This window comes from Brachionichthys hirsutus, unplaced genomic scaffold (genome assembly GCF_040956055.1).
Source record: "Brachionichthys hirsutus isolate HB-005 unplaced genomic scaffold, CSIRO-AGI_Bhir_v1 contig_667, whole genome shotgun sequence".
Taxonomy (NCBI): Eukaryota; Metazoa; Chordata; class Actinopteri; order Lophiiformes; family Brachionichthyidae; genus Brachionichthys; species Brachionichthys hirsutus.
This window is the reverse complement of record NW_027180654.1, coordinates 23939-49551: the sequence shown is the minus strand read 5'-3', so window position 1 is coordinate 49551 and position 25613 is coordinate 23939. Positions and strand designations below refer to the sequence as shown.

The 25613-nt window shown below is 41.1% G+C and overlaps 1 protein-coding gene across 1 annotated transcript; it reads right to left on the bottom strand.

Moving 5' to 3' along the window:
- Nucleotides 1-632: 632 nt before the first annotated feature.
- Nucleotides 633-7947, bottom strand: LOC137916327 (transmembrane protein 161B-like). The gene is made up of 11 exons (XM_068759370.1): nucleotides 7850-7947; nucleotides 6856-6936; nucleotides 5046-5143; nucleotides 4799-4955; nucleotides 3482-3633; nucleotides 3316-3376; nucleotides 3065-3205; nucleotides 2381-2494; nucleotides 1464-1638; nucleotides 1005-1101; nucleotides 633-922 (listed from the first exon to the last, which is right to left on the bottom strand). Exons 1-11 carry the CDS (start codon nucleotides 7921-7923, stop codon nucleotides 633-635), a joined length of 1440 nt encoding a protein of 479 aa, XP_068615471.1. The 5' UTR covers nucleotides 7924-7947.
- Between the last annotated feature and the right edge of the window lie 17666 nt (nucleotides 7948-25613).

The window sequence follows — 25613 nt, the reverse complement described above, 5'->3', positions numbered from 1 at the left end:
ACTCTTTTGTAACCTCTGGCAATATCAATTTAGAAACACATTTAAAGATTTGATCAAAAGACACATATGGGGCATATGTATGGAAGTTATACCCCCCCCCCCCTCAACAATTAAGAAAACATGTATAATAAAAATGAATTTGCAAGTTTTTCGCTGAACATCTCCAGAGAGGATAGATCTGCTAAAAGAAGCAGATATCATGAAGCTGTTACTCTATCAAAATCATGAAGTACCTTGATGAATTTTAAAATGAGAATTTAAAAGATTAAACTCTTATCTTACTTCTCATCCTTCAAATTTCACCCTGAAAACACGAAACATCTCCTTAACCTAACTGCTACTTCAGTTTGTATGTTATTACGGGTTATCAAAGTCGCTCCCCAATTAAAAAAAAGGAAGTAGTCGGAGTAGTAAACAGACAAAAACAACAACAAAGAAAGACGACGAGTTCACAGAGTCCTCCATACAGGAAGCACGGGAGTTCTGGTCAGTCCTCGTTAGGTGGGCAGAAGGAGGGACGATGGAAAAGAGGAGTTGTGAATCAGTCATCAGTGTTGCCCCCACTCAGTCCTTTCTGATAGGCTGAACACAGTGACCCAGTGGGGGGGTCTGCTAATCCTGGACTGGCGATGCTACGCCGCCATGAGATACTGATGATAGAATAGCCCAAAGAGGGAGGTGGAGAATAGGCAGGCAGCAATCCACCAAGCAATGAAGGAGAAGAGACCCCGGAAAAGCAAGGGGCTGAAGACAGTCCTCAAGCCCCCCAGGGCCACCGACAGCTGGGCTACCGATGCCCGGGCTCCCGTTTCAGCCACCGGAGCTGGGGTTGGGGCCGTTACTGGTGCTGCACCCATCAAAGTGCTCATTTCGTGGGTGCAAGGCAGGTCTTCTTCAGGGTAGACCCACCAGGAGTGTCCACCTGTAGTAAACAAGGTAAAAGGTAGAAAACAGCTAGAGATGCCAAACTGGGAAAAAAATAATCACAGAAGTTCGTGACTCACCTAAGGTTTTTAGCAGCAAAGTCGTATGCAACAGCATCACCAGTGGTGCCACATACTGTAGTGCGATTACACACAAGTAGTAAAAAACACGTGCGACCTGCATTAAATCAGAGAAATGCATTACTACGGGTTTTACAGACACATCTTTGAAGCCTTGGAGGAGCTAGCTGTTCTTCGCTTCTCTGAAACAAGCTCTTCAATCAGCTGATTTAGGCGTACGGCCTGTTGACCGCCTTAATCACAGAACATATTAATATAAAATGTAGAAATTTGTGCTGAAGATGAAGACCATTGGACGAGTAACGCAACAATCACAATAAAACAGGTTCAACTCAAAGTAATGCTCGTATTATCACTCAACACGACCACTTATTAAATGGGATTATAAACTCCATGCTTTAACATTTGCAAAATGAGGCAGACAAGCAGAACGATTTATGCAACGACTACGTTATTCACCATCTTTTGCAGGTCCACGGTGCTAATCCGTCCCGCTTCCTTCTTCATCTGGTCCACGCACTTCTGGGCCAAGTTGAGGTAGGCCTGCAGATGGTGTCTCATCATAGCGAGCCGGAGCACGCACAGCAGTACGATGGTCCATAACCGCAACGTGTCAAACGTCTGCTCGGTCATCCTGGAAAGAATAGATGAGTCAGTGAGAGAGACGGGGAGGATGAGGGGATGAAGGGCCTGCAAACGCAACACGTCTCAAATCTGCTCCATCACTTGGATGGTAGGCAGAGACAATGAGATGCGTGGGAAATACAGTAAGAGCAATGGAGTCAAACAACTCAGAAGAAAGAGGTATCTGAGGGTAGTTAAGAGATAAAAAAAAGGAAAAGGTGAAAACGGGGAATGGTGACAGGAAATCGGGCTCAATCATGTTTGACCTTGATGATATCGCAGCCACTGTCGGCGTGGGAAAATAAAGTTTGACAACAAATTAAAGATGCTATCTTCGTGAATGCTAACGAGCGAAAACGAGTTAGACATACAACAAAGAGCATTCCCTGAGGTGAGACTAAATTGTTCAGTCTTATTCTACAAGTAGATTGTCACGTCATCTGTCAGCTGAACACATCCCTTATCTCACCGAGTCACAAATTCCATTTTCATAACTGCTGCGGCATTGTTTACATCCATTTTCTAGCACAAAAGTAGTAATTGCTTATTTTATTTTTTCACAGCTTTGCATTATTATCATCCCATCCCTCATTTGAACGGAAGGTTATTAGGTATCAAGGTAGTCCGACCGACTCGGCCACTAATCAACCACTTCCTGTTTGCCTTAAAACACACTGGCAACGGTCCTTTACAGTTTATGCATATGATCTCATTTATTATCCAACCTTTAGCACCGGATTACCTTTACTTACAGAGGCACGCTCTCCTTGTCCAGAGTGGGGTTCATGATGTAGTCCTTGCTGATGGGCTTCACCCAAAGCAGGACCATGATAAGAGGAGACAGGAAGTTGATATAAAGCAGCGTCCTGTAGAAAAGGGAGTAAAAGGAGAAGTCCAGTTAAGGAGACGACCTTTGATAATTCATGGAGAAACAAAAACAGCTAATAAAATCTTTTCTTCATTTTGAAGTCGACAGTGAGAAATAACGTTTCAGCTATCAAAGCTACTTTCCACAAAAGGCGAGAAGATAACCTGCATGTTTTTTTTTAAAGAACAATATGTAGTTTAAGAATTTCTTTTTAAACTGTGGGAAAAGAAACTTGAATAGTGTGGTTGAGTTTTATTTTAATTGAATAGCACGGATGAACTTCAGTGGACCTTTAATGACTCTTACTTCCTTTTTATCAATGAGAAAAGTAGTAGACCTACTCCAATCGAAAACTGACGTCTGCATTGATTGTAAAATGAACAAGATGGTGTGCATGTTGTCATTTCAGTTATCTTGCAACTCGCACCACCTTCAAGAACAAAAGGAACAAAGAGTTTAACTTTTGGAGACCCTAAAAAGGTCTCGTTTTAATAAAGACTGCTGTGACTGAAAGAGGTCATCGGTAAGGATGAAAACACACAATTGACAATTACTGTGGTGGACTCACTGTGTGAATCTGGCTGTGGTCAGATTGAGCGCATCGAGGTGCATCTGGGCCAATCGTAAACCAGGAAAAGTTAGAAATGCACCAATCAGGGAGCAGAGAAGGGCCAGGAGCAGTTTGAAGGTAAATTTCGATATGGGACCCCTGTGAAAGAGAAAATACAGTGAGATGCTGCTGTACTTTCCCCACTTAAAGAACTCATGAAAGCAGAGAAAACAAGCATGATTCCATGAGAATACAGATTTTATACTTACTGGGACTCTAAACCCTGGTTCTGCAGGAAGTGTAGAGCACTGTCAGAGAAGTTAGCAAAGCCTAGGGATGGAGAAAAGTTGAAAGGACTCAGACTCACTTCCTGCAGCTGAATGGATTGAAAGTTTGCTCTGGGCAGGGTCATTCGTAAGAAAGCGGAACACTAACCCGTCTCTAGACCGAACTCCAGGTAGTTCTCAGTGACGATAAGGATGGCCATGGCTTTGACAAAAAAGAAACAAGCGAAAGTGATGCAGAGAGAACGCTCGCCGCCTTCCTCCAACTTGAAATAGTGAGCCGTCAGAGAGAAAAGGGTCTTGCTGCGGCGATCGAGTCAAGGTAAAACATCCCTAGACGAACGCTGGCATACAAAGCGAACACAAAACACTTTACGGATATACCTTTAATGCCTTGCGGAGTTTAAGGGAAACAGAAATAAGTTTCTCTGCAATCAATCAATAAGACACATAAAGAAGGGTGTCAGACGGCAACATTTCGGGTGACAGCGTGGCAATTTTTCCATCTCCTTTCAGGTCAATTCGAGCTTTCAGACCAACAGAGTCCACATTCTTTTCTTCTATTCAGCACTGAGGAGACAGCTGTACAAACACTACGCAAGTCCCAGACAGCAGGAGGCTGAAAAGGGAAATAATCGGGCGCGACGTATCATGTGGTGGTTTAAATTTAATAAGACGGCGAGTCGGTGTGTCGACATTTCCAAAACGTGATGAGATGCAGTCAAATTTATGAATTTGAGTGAGGGGCAGCAATACAATTTAAGGCACTTTATGTGCACGGCTTCACCCGGGGATTCTTGGTGAAGGTTGAGCCAGAAGCACCGACCTCCAGGGTGAGAGTCCAAAAAAAAATCATCACAGATGTAATGAGACAAAACTAAATCAAACACGCCATTAACACGTATATTGAGTAACCGTATTATTTCATCTGTTCCAGTCCCATCATTTCCTCCCCAAGTATGTCAAACTGGGGCCTCCGGTCTGAAAATGTAGGCAGGAAATGACACACCATCTAAACCCAGTGATCTGGGCACAACAAGGAGCACAGGGAAGATCGGACCCTGTGGTTGGCGGCAAGGATAATGTGTATGATTTAACCGCCATTCACCGAAGCAGAAATGCAGGTAGCTGCGGAATACGAGGGTGCTGCAAGTCGACCTTCGACAGGTGACTTAGCACTCGTTTTGTTGCATCGCTCTGAAGCGGCTGCGTAGCCACACATTCGGGCTGCAATGATTTGGTGTCCGAAAGATAAAGAGATGGAGCACGTATGTAGCACAGGTGTGATAATGGTGACGAATATAGATGAAGAAAAAAAAAAGATGGAAATGCATTCATAATCTAATGTACCTTGATTTTTGTGCAAACTGGCAAGAGGAAAAGAGGAACTATCCCTTTAAATAATAATAAAAAAGGCAGTTCAAACGTGGTCAGTCTGATAGGAAAGCATGTGAAGATGTGAGGATACATGACAAAAGCCAGTACTAGGAGGCACCAGACCACGCTGATGTTCATCTCCCCTGAGGCTTGAGTCACGCTGTAGTAGAGTTCCGTTATCAGATACACCACAGTCGCCGCTACTGTAAAATCCACCAGCCACTGGAACTCTGGGAAATAGTGCAATGCTGCGGGGGGCACAAAGAATATAACATCAAACGGCACAGTACCTGAAAGTTTAAAAGAGCGCCATAATGGAAAAAGTTCCAGATTTGTACCCAACGTGTCGACTTCCGTGATGCATTTGGTCTCCAGCTGCAAGTCGATATCCTTGGGAACCGTTAGCGGCTTGTTGTCTATGTGACCGTTGTACTTCCTACATAGAAGAGAAGAGAACGGCAAAAAGAATACGGTCAGGATAAGCAGGCAGCATTTGTCAATGTTATTTTTCACTACAGACTAACATTTTTTTTTTAAATTTCTCAAGACATTTCCTGTTGAGGTTTACGTCCCACCTTGGATTTGACATAACTGAAAGCGTCATGAGAAACCTGAGCCTTTTGAGGATACCTAAGGGGCAAAAATAACTTTCTGGCTTTGATATTATTACAGAATAAAATACGGATATGAATGATTACACGTCATGTAATAGCATATGATGTGGCATTTAAGGTTGCGTAAGTATTTTAGTAAGCGAGGGACTTATAAAGTAAGGGTCAAAGCTCTGGAGAAAAACAAAACTGGAAAAGAGGCAACTCAACCCATTTTTAGTATTTGTGTATTATTTTGGGAGGATGCCTGCTGTCTGCGCTGGAGAGCTGTCCTTGAACTCGAAAAACAATTCCCTTTCAAAGAGCCATTGTGAGTAAATCGCCTCCTTGTTGTGGCATTCAATGCAGCTCTAGCATCCCAATTTAATGGATAGAAGAAGTCTAATTACTTCCATTACAACTACTACTAATATACTATTACTTTCATGATCAAGAGGGGCTCATAAGCTGAGCAAAACTGTCGACAACAGGATAATGGAGAGCTTTTCTTTAGCCTTGAAGAACTGTCTGATGGGCCGCCTCAGTTCTGGGCTTTGTTTGTTCAGCCCTGTGTGTTTGCTGGATTCGCAGAACAATACCGCTGTAAGACTCAAGGGCCAAACTTGCCCCAGACAGATTTCATCTCTTAGGCACCTGACAGGGGGAAAAAAAACAAAAAAAAAAACGGGGGCTCAGCTTCACCCCTGACTGCGAGAGTCAGACGGTTAACAAAAGGAACGGAGCTGCATGGCACAGGCTGGCAGTGGGTCCATCTTTTCCTTCGAGGGATTACTGAGCATGTGCTGCCGGAGAGCCTTGACCTGCCTCACACGGGGTCAGAGAAAGGAGCGCGCAACAAAACCACTTTGGGTTCAGAGCCGGACACCGCGAGGAACAGTGAGGATTAACTTTCAGTCGTCAATTCAATTCTCCATCACACCGATAAAAGAGAACACAAAGCAGTTGGCACGAAATTCACATGTTCAACATATGGTTCAACTCCCACCTGCAGCTTGAAAAATTGAGCATCGCCCCCCCATCCCTACCGCCCCCCTCCCCCGCCTTGAATTGCAAAGTAGTTTGGAAGGAAAACTACCTTCCCCAAATCAAAGGTTGACATTTGACCACTTTGAAATACATAACGCCGTTTGGGGAACTTTGATTTCACAGAGGAGGCAATCGTTTTAAACAGTCATCCCGTAAAATAGCCGAAAGAGCAATAGCACAGAAGAAAACCAAAAAACAGAACCAACTTCCCTTCACATCTCCCAGACAGGGCCGCTTCTAAGCAGAGTTTCTCGGAGCCTCGATGAAGAGCCGTAAAGGAACAAAAACAACAACAACAGACTTCCGTCTCCTCACTTCAAACAGGCCTTAAATGAGCCACATAAACACATCAGTTTCATCGGTTTGCCGACATACCTGTGGTCTCCATCCATCTCAGAAGTCTGCGTCTCATCTTTTCTTTCTTACGTGATGAAAGGGGTGCCTCCTCTGTGCCAACGCCCCCCCCCAACAAACAATAGCCCCTCTTCATCCAACTCTCCTCCTTACCTACCTGTCTTTCTTCTTCTGTCCTTTTTGTTTCCCGGCTAAGCTCCTCAACTCATTCTCCGTGGGGTGCTGATACCAACGCAGGCTGCGACAAAGCAGAGGACAGAGAAAGAGAAGTGTAATCAGGCCTGGACAAAGAAGAAGAAGCTGTGGATGGAAAAAATAAAACTGTCTGAGCTACATTTCTTGTCGTTGTATTTCATTATTGAGACATATGATTTAAAATACTGTAATTGACTTAAGTATGGAGAGTGTCAGTTAAATAACTTGTAGCAAAGCAAGACACTGATATTTATATTCATTAATGTACCGGTACTTCTTATTGCATCTCTAAGATTTTATTGTCTTAATATGACTAACAGAATTGCTTTTTTGGATCGGCCTGGACTTTAACGGTCAACTCGAAAACACGCGAGACATTTTTGAAAGATTTACTACGATATACGTGTAAGAAACATCCGTAAGAAGCTTCACAGCAGCAGGTTGTTAAGGACAGGGTGTGCAATAGGAACTCATTAAAGAGCAAACATTATTGACACCCCCCCTCCTCAACTTTGCATAGAATCTGCGTGGGAGCTGTGGATAGAAAAAAGCATATTTATTTATTTAGATTAATGTATTTATTATGGGGAGAAAAATAAATCCGTTCCAAAATATTCCGGAGGGATGCTCTAGGCTTTCTGCTCGAGGTAAGAAGTTCTGAAAAGTATTTGGAATGTGACCCCAAAAGAGAGAGTTAATTATTAAAAGTGTACAAGGGAGGTGTAAGAAAACAAAAGTATGTCATTACTCAGAGGAAATGAGGCAGGAAAATTGTTGCCATGCGCCGTCTTCTGAGGTCATCCTCATGGTCTTTGTAGTTTTCTCCTGCTTCTTCTACCCGACGCATTTTTTTCAAGAGCGTAGCGTAAACATTTGTTTGAAAGAAGTGAAAACTCCTCAGGAAGCAGGTTAAATGCAGAAAAGCAACCGTCGTCTGAAACCGCTTACTACTTTACCTGCCACTGCAGAGTAGCCACCTGGCGAAGGAATAATGAGGTATGATTTTCTGAATCACGCTGGCCATCACCATGGTAACCACCAGCTGCACACCAATCACACCCTGTGAAAATAGTGTAAGGATTTAAATGACACATTTAAATAGCAATTAGATGAGCCATAAAAGGAGTTACATCCATGGAGAGTACGATTATGGTCTGTGTACTGAAAAGATTCTACCACCGATCACACCGGCTTTAACGCCGGTTAAACAAAGTCGCAGAGGGAAGAATAGAATACAAAGTACAGGACACTAACATTCATGAAGTTGTCACTGGTGTGCATGCATGTTTATAGGTTTCTTATGTCATACCTGCAATAAATGTTCAACGAAAGGTTCAGAGAGGAGGAAAAGTCTTGAAAGCAAGTTTTCACTCGTGTAGCTGGAGCGATAGAATATTAATGCATCCATCTGTGCAAACTAAACTCCAGCCTCTTACCATAAATTACAGGTTCAAGAGAATGAGACGAGTCCAGCTGATATAAATCGTCGCAAGAGCTCAGGAGGCCATGAAAGTTCTTTAACCTGCAAACTGACACGCAACATTTTTGCTGATTACCCACACTTGACATGGTGGGGACCACGCACCGTCTGTTTTACCGACAAATCTCAAGAATGCAAGGCAGAGAGGTTTGCGATTCCTCCGTATGCTGGACTTCACTCCGATAACTATTAAGCAACATAAATAAACTGCATATATCTGTGACGTTAGACAATAAATTCCCTAAAAGCAACGCTGGAGAAAGACAGATGATTGTTAGCCTTCTTCACAGGGTGTCAAACAGGGACAAGCTGAAAATATGTGTTTGGCAAGTGCGGAAATTATTAAACCATCTTCTTCCGGAATCATCCTGAGAAACGCAACGCGGTGAGAATGTAAGAATACCGATTGAAGGAGTGTCTCTTAAACTAAGAGAAACAAGACTGTTGACGGAAAATTAATCATCTATAAGAGAGATGGAGGTACTGTACAGCCCATGATTACATCCATTAAAGGAACCCAATCACTTCCTCTGATTTAACATGTGCAGTTACTATGCATGCTGTTACACACCTTTAACACGATGAAGGTGGTGACGCAGAAACAGAAGGCGACATAGATGATAAAGACGATTACAAAAATTGAGAAATAAAATATATTTGTTTGTACAATATATCTTGAGAGTTTTATCACATGCCGTTAATCATCTTTGCTCGCTACATTTAAGCCTTTCTTCCCATCCAGGGTGTGGAAAATAAAGATGAAAAAAAAGAAAAAAAGAGTAGAGTACCGGTAATTGGTTATTGGGAGAAGCTGTGACAAAAAAAAAGGAAGTATAAATATGTAATCATAGCCATTTTTAAAAAGAGACATCAGCTATTATCAGCTATTGCATCACCGTGTGTAATGACAATAAAGTGCTATTCTATTCTATATCATACATTACAATCAGATAAATTATTAATACGACTATAATTTTAGTATTCCCGTTTCTCATGAAGTTAGCCTCCGTTTACCCAGAAGAATGAACAGTCCACGCTCCTGTGGTAGCTACCAAAGGATTTTACAACGTAAGGAGCTCAATATCAACCCAGCACACTTTGATCAATATTCACTTAGGCTTAAGAGGCCAAAATCATTGCCATCACGCTGTGCTTTTATCCATTCGCTGTAGCGTAAGGTCTGGGTGTCAGCCCGTCTCTTCGGCAATCAGCGGGAATCATTGATATCTGCGCTTTCACACATCTGAGCAACAAGAACCAATTAGCCAACCAATCCCAAATAATTTTCTTTTTCCCCCCCAAACGTCTATCTGTGCTCGCACCTGGGCATGTCCAACGGAATCTACACACAAACTCACAGCCTGAACATGCAGGAATATAGCCTGTGGCTTAGAAAACGCTCGCATCGATAAATTCAAGCTAGAGGCATCCATCCTGTCACTCAACTGTCCTCAATAGAGCCTAAATTCACCCATGAAAAAAAGAGAACATTTAGGAATGAGAAATGTATATAATTAAGAGAAAGATTTGGTGGTTAGCAAATGTTATTGATTTACCCCTTAATTATAGAGCTGAAGAATATTAAACGCAACCTTTCTTATGCTTGGGCGTGTTTAAATTACACTTCTTGAACTTCTTTTCAAGATGCAAAAGTGTGAAGTTATTCAATATCTCTTTCGTATCTGCCATGAGATTTTACATTCAGTCATTTCAAAGGTAGAATAGAGTCTGCAAATGCATTGCCTGGGCCAGACTATCGACAGCATGAAATATATACAGTGTCTGCCATTGCTTAAAGTTTCTAAGGTCTGTGCAACGGATTTTCTTTTGTATTGTTATTTAGAATTGGAAAAAAAAAGTCCTGAATAAATAACAGCAAGAAATGAGGCTATACCCGAACAAGCAATCCTAAACTCATAAATATCCTATCCAAAAAATAAGTCCTACTTTGAATGTAACTCTGAGTGAAGGTCAACCTATATGTCAGACTGGTTTAGAAGGGGACAGTATATGACTCCCAAAAAGAGGAGGTCAGATCTGTAACATTAGACCTAGATTCAGGATTGGTCACAGGGATCGCCGGTGTTACCCACCCAGTATGGGGTAAGCTCCAAAAGCTCAGGTCAATACCTCTTCTGGAGTCACACAGGGTGGGAGGGGGGGGAGTGGGTGCCATTAATTTGGCAATCACACTCATTCAAGATCTGATGCGTGACCAAACGCAACTTCTTTGACTCAAGATATTTCTCCGTGCAGAGTAACGGTCAGTCAGAATATATAGGTCAAAAGCACATAGCCATCGTTTAGTGGATGCTGGGGGGGGGGGGCTGGGGAAATTGAGTCAGCATGAACTCTCTTATCTTGCCCAGTCCGCTTGACCCCCCCTCCACACAACAACCAAATCAAAACCGTAGGGGGCTGGAGAGTGCGAGCTGCAGTGATAGTCACCGTCACTGAGAGCACAAACACGTTCACAAACATTTTGCCAAGAAAACCAACTTTGAAACAGTGAAACCTTTCTTTGAACAATGCTTCCACCGTTTCCTTCATATTGACCACTCTTAATATATCTAATCCTTTTCAGATTGCTAGAAATAATGGATTCAAATATTTTAATACAAATATTTAAGCTTAGGCTAGAAATACACAAACTCTGCAGAAGCAGACAATATGACATTAAATATGTGTGTTATTTCTGTGATTTACTTTATATATTGTTTAACATTTCCCTCCTAGTATTATAGTACACATTTACCATAACTGTGAATGTTTGTTTGTTTCACCAGCTTGATTTGTAGACTTAAGTTAAACATTGATAACACTTTCCTTTGGATATTTTTACAGCCACAATAACCACTGATCAATCAGAAAGTTCAAGCATTCTTCCGATCATAGAATCAAACAAATCACTGTACCCAAAATATCACAGTACAAAACCCATCAATGATAGAGTCTATGATTTTCCTTCTGCAATCTTTAACTGCCATGTTTAAACTGGATAAATGTATATACCAATGTAACGAGCTGGCAGTTAGCATATATCAATATTTCCCAGTGACTTGACATTAAATAACTGCCAGTGTTCATCAAACTGTGCCCAAAACGACCAATTGGAATGAGTCCAATGACTTTCTCCTGAGGACATCCCGAGGTCAAACTTTACATGTCAGGTGTGGGAATAAGGTTAGCTTGATAGCTAAACAGACTGAACAACAACAAGCGTCTGCACAAGCTAGCAAGGTACGGCAAGCTAACGTTGCCATGCAGATGCAAATCACACAAATCACAAATGTAGCGTTGTAGTAATATCAACGTGGACACTGACGTAAACTCCGGAGGTTTAGCGACTACCGCTAAGTCAAAGAAGACTAAATGGGGAAGCCGCTGCGTTCAGGTGTTCGCTGTCAAACTCACCATGTTGATGCAGAGCAGCTAAAACAGACTTTTCGCCGACAACAGGGACCACCCCGAGAGGGAAATCAACCGGCAAGGAGCACATAAGACCTTCTTGCGATGTCTATGCAAAAAAAAAGACGGGATTTCTCATTCAGACTGTCACCATATCCTTGCAGCGACGGCATCTGTTGTCAAAATTCAAGGAATGCAACCTACACTACCAAGTATTTTCAATTGCAGTAGAGGTCACGCTTAAATTATGGGTAAGGAGGTGTCTTCGGATATGCCTGAGCAAATAAAAAGAAAATACGAAAATTTTACGAGTCTTACTTTCAAACTCTCCGAAAACAATACGTCTTTAGCAATTAACAAACATATATATGTATTTAATTAATTTTAATATTTCTTCTATTTCGTTTAAACAGTATAATTTTGTATAGGATTATGCAGGTCTTATATAAATAAGGAGTAGGACCGGCGTAACCGGAAGAAAGAAGAGAGTCACTTCCTCACTCGACTGTTCTGTACCGACAGCTTTGACCGGCAGAGTATCAACAAAGCCAAATTACGCAGTCTCGGTCTTTCTGATCATGTTGCTCTTGTAATTTGATTATCGAAGGTTATATATTTACATCGTACGATGATATTATATTTTTTTAAAAAGCGTAAACCTGCTTGCTTGTCTCTGTGATCTGTGGTGACATCCAGTCTTGATTACTCTGATATTTGGTGTCAGGAAACCAACAGAAACGGTTCCGTCCAGTATTCATGTTGTAACTTTAACTAAATTATGTGTTGTATGATGTCATAACTTGTATTAAACACGAATTCTATCCTATTAATTTACACTGGCTTATCTGATTATTTATGTTTTACAGAGCAATGATTGTCTCATGTTAATGATCAATGGACTGAAACCATCAAAATTACCGGTATTTCTCTTTTACCTTCATGGAGCAGGAAGTGGAAATCCGTTTTTGGGGTTATGGTCGTTGTCTTATGCATTAACGTTTGGTACTTATATTCTTTCTAACTATGCGTGAATGAGGAAGATCAATGATAGCTAATGGGTTTTAAGTATGGGTTTTAATTGCAGTATCTGCATCATCAACTGTGCACTATGAATACAAGTTTTTTTAAATAAATTAAAAAAACTGTTTACGCTTTTTCTCAAAGGATACTTCTCAGAAATAATTCAATACTGATTACTATTACTGAAATTGTCAGATGTTTAAATCACATTCAGAACTTTATATAGAGTACTCCATTTAGAGTATATGTTTCCCTTCTCTCCAGAATAATTTAGTCTGTTTCATAAGGTGCTGGAGTTGAAAATGATTGCAGATCCTAATAAAATCCCAGAGCGAAAAATTATCTGTAGGGTTCAGCAACAATTTAAGATCAGTGGCATTATTTAAAGTAACAGGGATTTTTCTCTCCTGCTTTTAGTATCGGGTAAAAATTCTTGTCCATGTTGTATGTGAAAGCTACTAAGATGGATGAATGTCAAATACTGACAAAATGCAATCAGTAGGCTTTGTTTACAGTGACATGAATAATTTGTCAGTATTTTTCTGTGCCGGTCAGCATAATAAATATAGACGTAATGTAATTTTTTTAACATGTTATCAAAGTTGCAACCCTTTGACTCGCACTTAAATGGAGTGAATCATAAATTGACATATTCTAGCTGTTTTGTGAAAGGAGGTGTATTTTTCTTTTTAACCTTAACCACAGTTTTAATGTTGCCTAACCCTGTCCAGAAACCAGATTCACCTGATATTCTGCTGCGAGAGTCCTGGATGTTGCTCACCCTGTATCCATCCCAACTGCTTCCTTCATTTGTATCTATACACATGAATTCTCTAGAATCTAGATTCTATTTTGTAACTAACTATTTGACAAACTGCTGTCATACTGTTTCAGTATTGGGAAAATAGATGAGTCAGGAAATCAAACTTAGATGAGAAAAATTATAAATAATTCTAAAAATTACAGCATGGTTCAGACAAAGTAAAATTTAGTACACTCACACAGTGCACATACATCTGAGCATGTGAGCTTGCAACTGTCGACACCATGACATGTACAACAAACGTGGATTTACAAGGAGTTGGAGGTATGTGCACATGTGCAAACGTTGGCTGAGCCCTCCCCTGTTATCGCAGCGATACCTACCCTACCCCCTTGATGCATCGTATCATCCCAGCATAGCATGAGGACACGTGTGCACGCTGCAGGACGATACCTCCACACTGTCTCAATCCACTGTCTCGCACATTCCCTGTTAATTACATCCTGCCCCGAGGCCCCCCGAAGGTATCCCTCTTAAGATTAATGTTTAATAATGATGATGTCGGCAGTGGATGCTATTAGGGTCAAATGATTCAGTAAGTCACATGAGAAAATAAAAATTACATCAAGGCACATGGAATCTTCATAATTTAGGGAACAGGGCGCTGCTTCATAAAGTGGCTCTAGAGACGCAGACAGAATTTTTATTTTGGTTTCTGGGTTATTCCATACAATTTACACTGATTTCTTTTTCATTTATAATTGAAAGTATTCTCATACTGTACATTGCCTTCGCTGCATTCCATATCACACTCAGCACTATTACTGCTGCTGTTTGAACTTTATTCTCTGGTGCTTGTGGGGATTTCTTTTTCTGTTCACATTCAGTGTTGTGTGTTCTTTTTCATCAGGCTTGTTATTTTTAGATGAAACATAATAGCCAGGATCTTCAGTATACTGTGAGAGTTTCAAACCCCTTCCTAGTGTTTAATCCATATGACATCTCCTCCGTGCCTACTGGCTCCTTTGAGTTCCGACTCACACGCCTTACAATATAAATATAAATGATGAGAATACTACAGTAAAAATCTCAGCCGAGTCAATCAAATAGACTCATTGTTCAATGTCGCGATTCATTTTTAATGGCAGTTCTTTTTGTGAGTGAGTGCTGGCGAGCATTATACATAATTTCCTTCTTTTATTAATCAAACAACAGTTTGAAATGTGTGTCACTGATCTCAGAAGTATACCTCGAAGCAGAGGAGAAAAATAGAACAAAAGTCGATGTCGACTCCTCAAGACTGAGACTGAAATTGGTTCAGAATGTAATTCTCTCCGGTGCAACGTTCCCTCCGTTCTCTCTAATCTACACACATGCAAATTACAATGCAAATGCAAATACTGCTGAATAATTCATGTGTTGTGTCGAATTCTTAGAGTGGGGTAAGTAGTGTGGTGTTTGGAGCACACATTTAGTTAACCACAGAAACATACCATCCAAATCCACTGTGTGAAATTTAGTTTAACACTGTGGCGCAGGTTTTTTCCAGGTATTCGGATTAGAGATGCTCAATTTCCATAATAAGTTAGGGGATGTCAAACTTCAGTGCTTTACTATGTAATCAGTGGAGTACTGTATAAACTGGCGTAATCCAGATCCGAACACATTGGACATCAGATATTTTTGTCCTTCTGATTGAACATTAAATTTGATTTAAATTTCCGTTTAGTGTTTATGGGAACTTGGCCCACTCTGGCCTGTAAAATATCTCAACAGAAGTCAAAATTTTATTTTAATTTCCACAGGTTATAGCTTAAAGCAGTTCAATAAAAAAAAAATCAGCATTCATTTATTGCCATGTTCACTGCAGGCGTATTTAAATGTCAACCCAAAGCACTGCTGGCATGAGATCAGTTTCTCAGATGCCGTTTTTGTATCCAACACTCTCAAGGTCATCATTCGAAACATCAATCTAATTTCTGTAAATCCAATTGAAACCGATGCAAAATATCTCCGCGATTGTTGTGGAGGCCAGAAAAAATACATCTATTACAATTAACGATGTTCAAATACACTTGAACATGTGCTTTTAATTTAAAGGAAGCTGTTTCAGTCGTGGCACGCGGCCGCAGTAACGCCTATACTGTTTATGGTTCGGGCTTCTGCCTCTGCAGTTTCCCATTAGGGATTGTAATTAAGCAACAGCATTCATGAGTGGGCATGCTCATTTAGCTTTAGCGTCTGGGTTCAGGCAGCTTGAGAGGGATGAAAGAACAAATCCTGGTGGAACAAGGCAATGTATGCTATAGCCAAAGTGAAAACAGTGCGGACAGGATTAAAAAACTACTCCAAAACTTTGCATGTTTATTGAATCAATATACACCGTGCAGCATATAGTTTTGACGGTCATACGATGTGCATTGAATTTTTTCTTATGCATATTAACTTTGAAAAAACAATATACTGCACTTCATTATTATTTGTTTTTTTTTCAAACTATTAACTTAATAGAAGTTGACCTTAAATTAACAATATATATATATATATATTTCAATGATTTGATGACTGAAATCCTTTTTATTTTGTAATGTAAGTTACTTTAATATTGATATCTTCCTAAAATCCAACATTATTCCTATGAGGCAGCTTGGGGTCTCGGTGGATGGACAGGTGGAGTGATTGATAGCGATAATAATGGCATTATTTTAACAAGAGTAGCATTGGTGCATTTTATTAAAATAGTATTTTTTTTTTGAAGATGGGAAAATATGGTGCAACAAAATGTCACATGAAGCTATTCTATGCACATTTTAATATGACCTAACTATGTAATGAATTTTATGGCATGTAAGACATGGCGTCGGTGTAAAAGCTCAATATAATTAACTCTTTATTTTCCTTGGGTAAAACAAGAAATGATAGACAAAGAGTTATGACGTTACAGATTCATATCTCATTTTGGGCTTCTCTTTAATCATCCCAGGATTTTTGATATTTCATATTCATTCCAGCGCTTCTTAATTTTAATTATGAAATAAAAGGATTTTCGGAGATGGAGTTCATGCTTATGAGATGAAACAAAATCGGCAATTTATATCTTTAAAAAGGACTGAGCCAACAAGATATCTGATAGACGGATTGTAAATCTATCAAAAGGCGCTGTAGAGAGTTTAATTGAGGTCTGGCTGTTTCCTAGCATATGTTAGGTCAGATTAAACGTGTGGTGCAGATTTTTCTTCTTCTATGGCTTCATAGTCAACAAATTAACAATGCAACATGAAGCATTGTGCCGATAGCTAGCGCCATTTTATTCTGCACTCACAGTTACTCCCCTACTGAAATCCTCAACATCAATTAGATGTCTGAATTTTAAGTCTGAGGGTCGCTGTGAATTGTTTTAGTGTATTTAGCGGTATTTTCTTTGTACATGTCATTTCCTGCTCCAGGGCTCCATTGTCTGTGTGAGTCGCATTGTTTCACCAAATACTGCACAGCGCCGTTGCTGCACCAGAAAATATTAATGCAGATTTATTTCTCTCTATTCAATCAAAGACTGATTTATATTAGAATCAGACAACAGTGTGTGTGTGTGTGTGTGTGTACAGTAATAGACACACTGAGAAATAAAGGCAGCGCTGGAGTGGAGAGAGAGAGAGCGAGAGAGAGAGAGAGAGAAGCTCATTATAATCAGGCAATTATGCAGGCAGAATTAGAAGCGTCCTTATTTTCTCTTGTGGCAGCCTGAGTGTGGAGACGGGTTTTTAAGTGACTGCAGCCTAATCCGTGGATATGAGTGACTATCCTGTGGTAATATGGAGCATCTGTAGTCGCATATGACATCAAGATTTGGGAATGAAAGCCTGTGATTTTGGCTTTTTGGAGAACCAGCGATTCAAGCAAGGCTCCCCAGGTCCTGGGCTCTAATTTGCATTGATGAGGATTTTTTTTTTCTCTCTCTCCTGGTTGAGGCTTTGGCTCAGCGGTTGTGAGTGAAAGACGAGGGCAGTAATACACGCCTACAACTCTGGAACATGGCTGTACACAATCAGTGTCTTCCAAACTGTGGTATATAATCATATCGCATGTTTTTTTTATAGACATTTTATGTAATCCATGTGGTTTAAATTATCCTGTCGTTGAGGTTGTTAAGGTAAATGTTGATGTCATTGACTGAGCATGTGCACAATGCTTATTTAATCCTAAACACTGCAGTAACTCTTCAAGGTTCATTATTTATTGGAATATCTTAAAATGTTTGTTTGAAAGAATTTTGAAACAGAAAATCATTATTTTTATATTGTGAAAATATCACCGTCTGATTATTTTCAAATAACAGCATGTAAAAATACAATAAAAATATTTACGACGTCCATCTGTGAAATCTCTTAAATCCAATTAAATACACTCATGGAGTCGAGACTTGACACAATTCTGACACACCAACGGCATGTTCACACTAAAGACCTTGACCTCAGGTCAAGGGTATTTGACCAGCATTTGACCCTTGACCTTTACCACATGTCTCATCAACTCGTCTGCCTGTTGATCACACCTTTGTCGAGACAAGAACGCTGACAAATAAGTTTCAGTATTCTTAATAGAAATGTTGGAATTTGTATTCCTCGCTTGTTTAGATATACATTTTTAAAACATTGTTATTTATGTCTTAAAAAAATACAATGCTAAATTTGTCCCTGGAGTACTTTTTTGCGAAAGGCAAAATAAATCGCTCCACTCCATCTCTTGGCTTTAGGGATTGTCTCCATCTGCGTTGGCGAGGCGGGGCTAAAAATGAAGTGTTATGACGACTCCCCGAGAATTCTCATCCAAGTGCTTGTGTCTGGCCAGGGAGCAGGCAGCTGATTTGGGACAGAGTGTTAGCATAACAAAGGGCCTAAGCCTGTGAACTTGGGGCACCTTTTGACCCCAGTGCTGTAGAGCTGAATGGTGCCTGGGCCTCCCCACAGTGCTCTCCCATGGCTGGTCTGATCGTGGCTAAATTGTTAATCAGGGTAATTTAATATAGTTTTCAATATGCCTCATCTCTCATCGGCCTCCTTATTCAGACAGACGAGCCAAACAGCTGCAGAGCCGATTGAAATGTTCAGACGTCATTAAGACGGAGGCCTTAGCCTTGTTTGTTCAGGCATATGTGTTTGTGTTCATGTGTGTGAACCACTCCGCCCCAAAGTTCAGCATGAAAGACTATTTCTGCTAAAAGAAAGAAAAAACACGCCGCAGCCGAACGACTGTTTGTTTCTAATTCCTCTGCTTTCCGAAACGACTTTGTGTCCACAAGTGAAATGCTGCGTACTTACTTTGGCTTGCGCTCATGAAACTATAAAACGAGGCAGCTCCATCATGACAGAAAATCTGTGGCTCTTTTCCTCTCTGACCTGTATAAGAGTGAGGTCACACCAAGCGGCAACTCAGGTCCAGGACTTGACGTCACCTCTCCAGGGGTGAGTCATCTGATTCAGGGCCCTCGTTTGAGACGGCGTGAGTTTGAAACCCTCACCCACCCACCCACACACACGAATGCAGACACACACTCTTAACACATCCGTGCACTCGGGCCTGGGTCCTGACTCTGCTGTCTATAAATACATACTGTAATCGCAGATGACTCAGACACTTCATGGCTCTCTCTGTGGGGAGACGGAAGATGGAGTGGGTCGAACGTGTGTAGTCAGTGGGAACAATGGAGGAAAAAAAGCTAGCGGGGCCAAGTGTCACTATATCTTGCGTGGATTTCAGCGAGCGCGGTGACATAAAATGGAGGACAAAGAACAGGAAGGATGGCTTCATGAAACATGAACATCTTTTTGACTCCCACGCAAGAAAAGTAGCACAATGGAAAGTATTACATGAAAAGGTCGCTTATTCCATTGCCTGTTATGTTGTGGTTCTTGGTTTTCTTCCATTCATTAACTGGTTTATTAAATATGCAGTCTGAAACTGTTCTGAGAGCCATATTAACTGCGGATGACTCAATCTTAGCGCATCTATCTCCTTGGATTGTGAAAGACGGTGTGATTTATTTCTCCCTTCACCGTTGTGTCACTGATGCTCTTGTTCAGACTGTAATAAGTGTACGCCATGTAACATAATGAGTGTATATGCGGGCACTAGCTTATTAGCATAACACCTAGCCACAAGGAGGGCCTTGTGCTAAAGCAGGCACCGAGAAGAGTCTCAGAGCAGCAGACCGTGCTCCCTCCTGAGCCAATGAATGAAGGCCGCCTGGCTGCATGTTAATTTATGTTGTGTGACGTGATGATAATTCATGCCTCAATCGCCAGACTTCACCCCGCCCTCTTCAAAGCTGAAATCCAGACATGCATCTATAGGAACCAAGGACCCTAAGTCAACATATCCCCAGACCCCTTCACACCACCCTCACCAGGGCATGTCTACTCAGTTGGTTTTTTCAATAGCATCACCAATTGTTGCAATACCCACTCAAAAAAAAAGGATATATATATATATATATATATATATATTCAAAACAAATACTTCATCCATGTTTTACTGCTGTGAAAGTCATTCTGTTAATATATGCCCGCAGACCAAGTCTGAGAGTTTGGATGTCACAGTTGTTGTTGTATGGCTAGTGCGACAGGAAATACAATTTATCAACATGGAAACAAAGGTGTTATTGGCCCCCAGGGGGGGTGGGGTCCGACTGGGGTCAGCACTGTGGGGCCTTGTCTAGACGGCCTGCTTTTGTGGTTGCAGGCTCTCAGCCTCTCTATCACCCTTTCAATAAGAGAGCTTGACCCGTGTCGAGCTGCCGTGGGACTCGGAGGCAGGACGACAGGCATAGATGGACTGATGAGAAAATGGGATGGCAAGTTGGAAGTTTTTAGCAAGTAAATGTTGGAGAGACTTAAATTAGGGTGGTAGAAATGTGTTTTTCTGACAAAATATTTTTACGTTTGGACCACTTTTTTTCTGTTTCCCTCTAAGCACCTCCAAATAATATTCAAAACAGCAAATGGAGAGTCATATAGATGTGAAACCAACCAAAGAACAGTACCAATACGCCAAACACGCCTATTAAACACCAAATTCAAATCAATCCTCCTCCTCCTCTCTTAGCTCCCGTCTCGGTGTATGTGCAGGGTGCAGGGTGCTGCTGCGGGGCATGGTATAATTGAAAGGCTAAAGAAGAATGGGGCTTGTTTAAACCAGCCAGCAGGCAGCGAGGGCATGATGGGAAAACAAAGCCAGAGCCCCGGGAGTGGGTGACACGACATCACTAATGGCGGCGCAGAGACGAACACTGCCTCCGTTTTGTTGCCCTTATCCTCATGACGACGAGCAGGTTGAAGATAATACACCGTACAATTCCAGAACCCAAATCTGAGGTTTTCACATCCAGCCACTTCCACAGGATACACCTGGGCTCTCCTAATTGTGGGGGAGGTATTTTCTTTATGTGTGAAATATCGTCAGCCTTCAGCGTGAAGGAGCAGTTCATTCAGAGTGGAATTACCTTGAATTTTGGAGCCTTGATGGCTTCATAAATGCTTGTGTAAATCGAATTTCCATATTTCCACTTGCGACATAGTTTTCCGGCTGTCGGGAATGTGTGATACAAAGGCAGAAGAAGCACATACAGATTCATTTGCTACAGCACATGTCACAGAACATCTATATTTCCTCACACCCCGGCATGAACAGGAACTCCATACAGCAAATACACATGGCTATTGAGGCCGAAGGGCGAGTGAATATAATGTAGAGAGTGGCAATACGCTATTCTATTTTTAAAATATTGAACATCTGTAATGTTCCCTGAGACCTTTCCATTTCACACATGTTGTTTTGCGAGTTTGACGCGGCTGCATCTCGGCAGCGTGAGCTACGGCAGCTGTGAATTCCCTCAAAGCAAATAACCAGGCGTGGCTGTGGCTTATTGACCCACATCAGGCATCTCCACCCACCACCTGTAAGACGAAGGCAAATTTTAGCCAGCAATAAATATGAATGCTTACATATCAATAAACCCATCAGAGAGGCAGGCAGCAATAGCAGATAGGAAAGAGGGGTTAAATTGAAAGGGGGACGGTGTGCAAAACGAGGGAGGATGGAGAAGGAGATCGAGCGAGAGAACAAAGTGGAGGCTGATCATCTGTACGGGCTCTGTGGTCCTGTGCCTCCTGGGACAGTCGAACACTCTGTCAAGATTCTACACTTCAAAATCAATCACTCTTTACTGAACCAGAAGACACACACACACACACACAATGTGTTGCAGGCCTTGTCTTCTTTCTTTTCCCAGCTGCACAAAGGCAGCCTCTGCATGTCACAGCCGCACGCTACAGTTGTCCATGACAAAAGGAAAGATCGGCAAATAAAATAGACCCAATTCGGTGCAGCACTCCCTGCTGCATGCTCCACTGAGATGCAGAGTATCTACAGTACATGGTTTCCAACCATGGATGTCAGTCCCACAGGGGGCATTTCTGCAGTTGCCCGTGGGTCCATGGAGAGTTTGTTGAGTTATAAACTTACATAAAAATAAAATAAATAAATAAAAACTTTTATTGAGTCAGGAAAACTGCATTGTTAGTTTGGACGGTTGAGCCTCAACGTTCTGCAAGCGCATTACAAAGGTGAGGTGATGATGAAGGTGTGATTGTTGTTCCGTCTCAGAGGCGGTATATTCACGACAAACCATCTAGAATGAACTGAGCGAGCTGACGAGTTGGACAAAAGAAAAACTAGAAGATTTAAAACGCAAAGCCAGTATCCACTAAATCAATTCTTCTTGTCCTCTGATACAGTAATAAGAGCTAAAAGGTTTCTCAAGACTGAGTTTGAAGGACTTTAAACATAGTTCTTGCAGGATGCACAGAACAAAAATAAAAGGGTGCTCTCAGAACTCAGTCCCCAGAATATGAAAGGGTTCATTCAACTGTAATTTATCGTTGAAATTTTTTGTAAAGAAAGACGTATTTAAGCAATTTAAAGTCCATTTAAGTCTTTTGGAGCATGATGAGTAATGATGATGAACAGATACTTCAGTTTCTCTAACTGGGCCATTGAGGTACATCTGGCAAAAAAAAAAAAAGTAAGCTATGCTGTTTTGGTTGATGCACCCGACAAAAACCGATAAAGTTATTGAGAAAGTTAATCTTATGACCAGATTTATTCAAACATTTCCCTTGTAAAGTCCTTTCAACATGTACTAACCTTGAGTCGTCCAATCAAACCCAAAGAATTCAACTCACACCAAAGGTAGTTTCACTCAGACCTTGTTTTTCTCACTGTGAAGCTCCCAGACTTGGAGTTCTGTCTCTCGCTGTCTGCTGGGATCATGGGTGCGAATAGCACTTGAGAATCTTCTCCCAAACAAGACGAGATAACACAAAGTCCTGCTATCTGTAGATAAAAGTGAAATACTGTGCCGTCTAGTGGAAAAAAGAGGAGGGAGACAAAGAAAGGAACAAAAAAAAAAAAGTTCTATCACATAACAGTGTTTAAAAGTTTTATCCTTTACTTTCCTCGCCAGCAGCTACCAAGGTTATGTTCCTGAGCCCAAACAATACCTCTAATATAGAAAGAGAGGCTTTCTCAAGGCTCTGCTGCAATGGTGGAATTTTTGCACTTGTTTTTTTTACTGCCTTCAGGAGATCAATCTTAAGTAAGTGCCATCTGAGATCTTCGTGGTTCCCAAATGCTCTTGGCTCAATTCAATTGCATTGCAAGATGTAGACAGTTGCATTATGATTCCAGGGAGACCCATTTAAACCGTGATCCATGTCTTCCCATGTTTGAGTCTGTCTCTCTCATTATCCAGCCAGAATACTGCAATATCAGCGGAAGATGTCATGATACGTTCTTAATGACGCTAAGATACAGAATCACATTGAACTGTTAATATTACACTATATAATGTAAGCATGGCCGAAATGATCTGCTCCTTAAAGCTTTATAGCAATGTGGACCTTTTGACAAACAAAATCCAAAGGAAACAGAACTGCCCTCCTCACTGTGTTTGGACAGACTGTAGAACACTATTAGTGAACCAGAACAAAATGAAAACAGGAGCATTCAGAGACAATAAAGAGCCACCAAGGCTGAGGATTTGCTTCGATGGGTCGCTCCTCCACACAAGTCTGTCCAGTCGTTTTTGACAAAAGCCTCATCTTTGTATATAATATTTAGGCTTCTCTGTATCTTCACCACATTAGGTGTATATCATATTCTTTCAATAGGCATTTGAAGTTAAACATTTTCTTCCATCCCAACAGCAGGAGTCACTGGATATCATGCGGGAGATTTCACGTTCCATCCTTCAAGCTGATGGCATGCTGGAGCTATTTTAGCTCTCCACAGGCACTTTTTGCTGGATGTTTCTTTCATTTTGCTAGTTACCTGTAGATGTGGCACCACTGGCTCTTGGGCGTCCTTTGTCTCATCACAACCCCCCCCCCCCTCGCAGTTGATACAAACATCTTTGGACATCCTTTGAATGCACACCACCTCACCTGTCAAGCCATAACAATCGCATCGACGACTTCGTGCAAACATGAGGTGTAAAAAATTTACACGGCTTGGATTTTTGTACCGTGCAACCATCGACACGTGCGTTGGTGTGAGTCTGTGGTGTGTATGTGTGTCTGTCTGTCTGTGAGGGGATAGGTGGAGGCCATCTTTCATCTCTTGCTGTGATCAGATATTCTACATGATATGATGTGATGATACAGGGCCAATTAAGGGATGGGGCTGTGTGAAAAATGTGATGACAGGGCAAGCGGATGACTAGACTGTAATCTGACATATGCGACGGGGAGAAAGACAAGGGAGAGCGAGAGAAAGAGAGAGAGAGGGAATGGAAGGTAGCAAGAGAATGATAAAGGGAGGGGGAGGCGAAGGGAACCGACAGGAATGGAAGACTGCTGTAGGAAGAAGGGGAAGGAAATGAAGATGAGTTAAGCATGAGAAAAAGAGTGACATTGAATGTTAAGTAGGGAGGGACATAGAGAATTAATATGATTAGGAAGGAGAAGGGAAAGGGTGCGGCACATAAAGATGAATGGAGAGTAATGAAAGATAAAAAAAGGGAGAAAAAATTGGCTTCATTCTCATCAGATCCAATTTGTCAAATATTTTATGGATCCCACTTTTGGGCTGTTTTGTTGGAAGTGTGAATAGAATTTAAGCAAACCTTTAACAATAATACCAAAGTCTGGATTGTTTTATTTTTCTTTAATTCAGGCAAAGAAAAAGGCAAAAAAAAAAAAAGGATTTGTGGAAAAGAAAGAGTTCCTAGTTTTTAATCGTTTCGTATATTGCACACACAGGTACATTTGATGTGACAGCGCACAGTGTGGAATAGAGCTTAAATTACACAGTGTTTGTGCTGTCGGAAATCTGTTTCACAAGTCTGTCTGGGTAAACTACAATTGTGTCAGATGCACGATTTTGATCAGAACTCAAGGTGCTTTGATCGCACTGCCAGCTTTTATCAGCACGCTTGCTCTGCTCATAACCAAATAGGACCCAATTATGTCAAGCACATTGTTCTTTACCCGAGGTGCTTGAAGCACTACACAGAAAGGAAGAAATAACTCAAATGAAATATCACTTAAAGCAAAAAACAAAACTTTATTTAGCTGTCAGAAAATATACTTGTTACACTCAATCAATTTTGGGAAATATAATTTGAATTTGTGGAACATCCGGCCTATTTATTTTTTTCTTCCATAGTAAGAGAAATGAGTACATCGGTGCGAGGTGACAGTTTTAACCCCATGTCAGCAATATAGAAATAAAGAGTGTAGAGCTGGAGGGAGTCATGAGTAGTGCTTTCTGAGTAGACATCCTGAAAGTCTGGTCTGGGCAAATTTCCGGCTCTTTCCTAGAGGATCAGGATTTCACCTAAAAAGAAAAAAGAAAAAAACACTTGGTCATTACAGTCTATTACATATTATGTTATCCTTTAAAAAGAAAAGAAAATAACTTTGACAATAAATAATCGCTCCTAGCCAGGAGGAATCACAGAACCTATCAGTTACAGTTTATCTGCAACAAATGC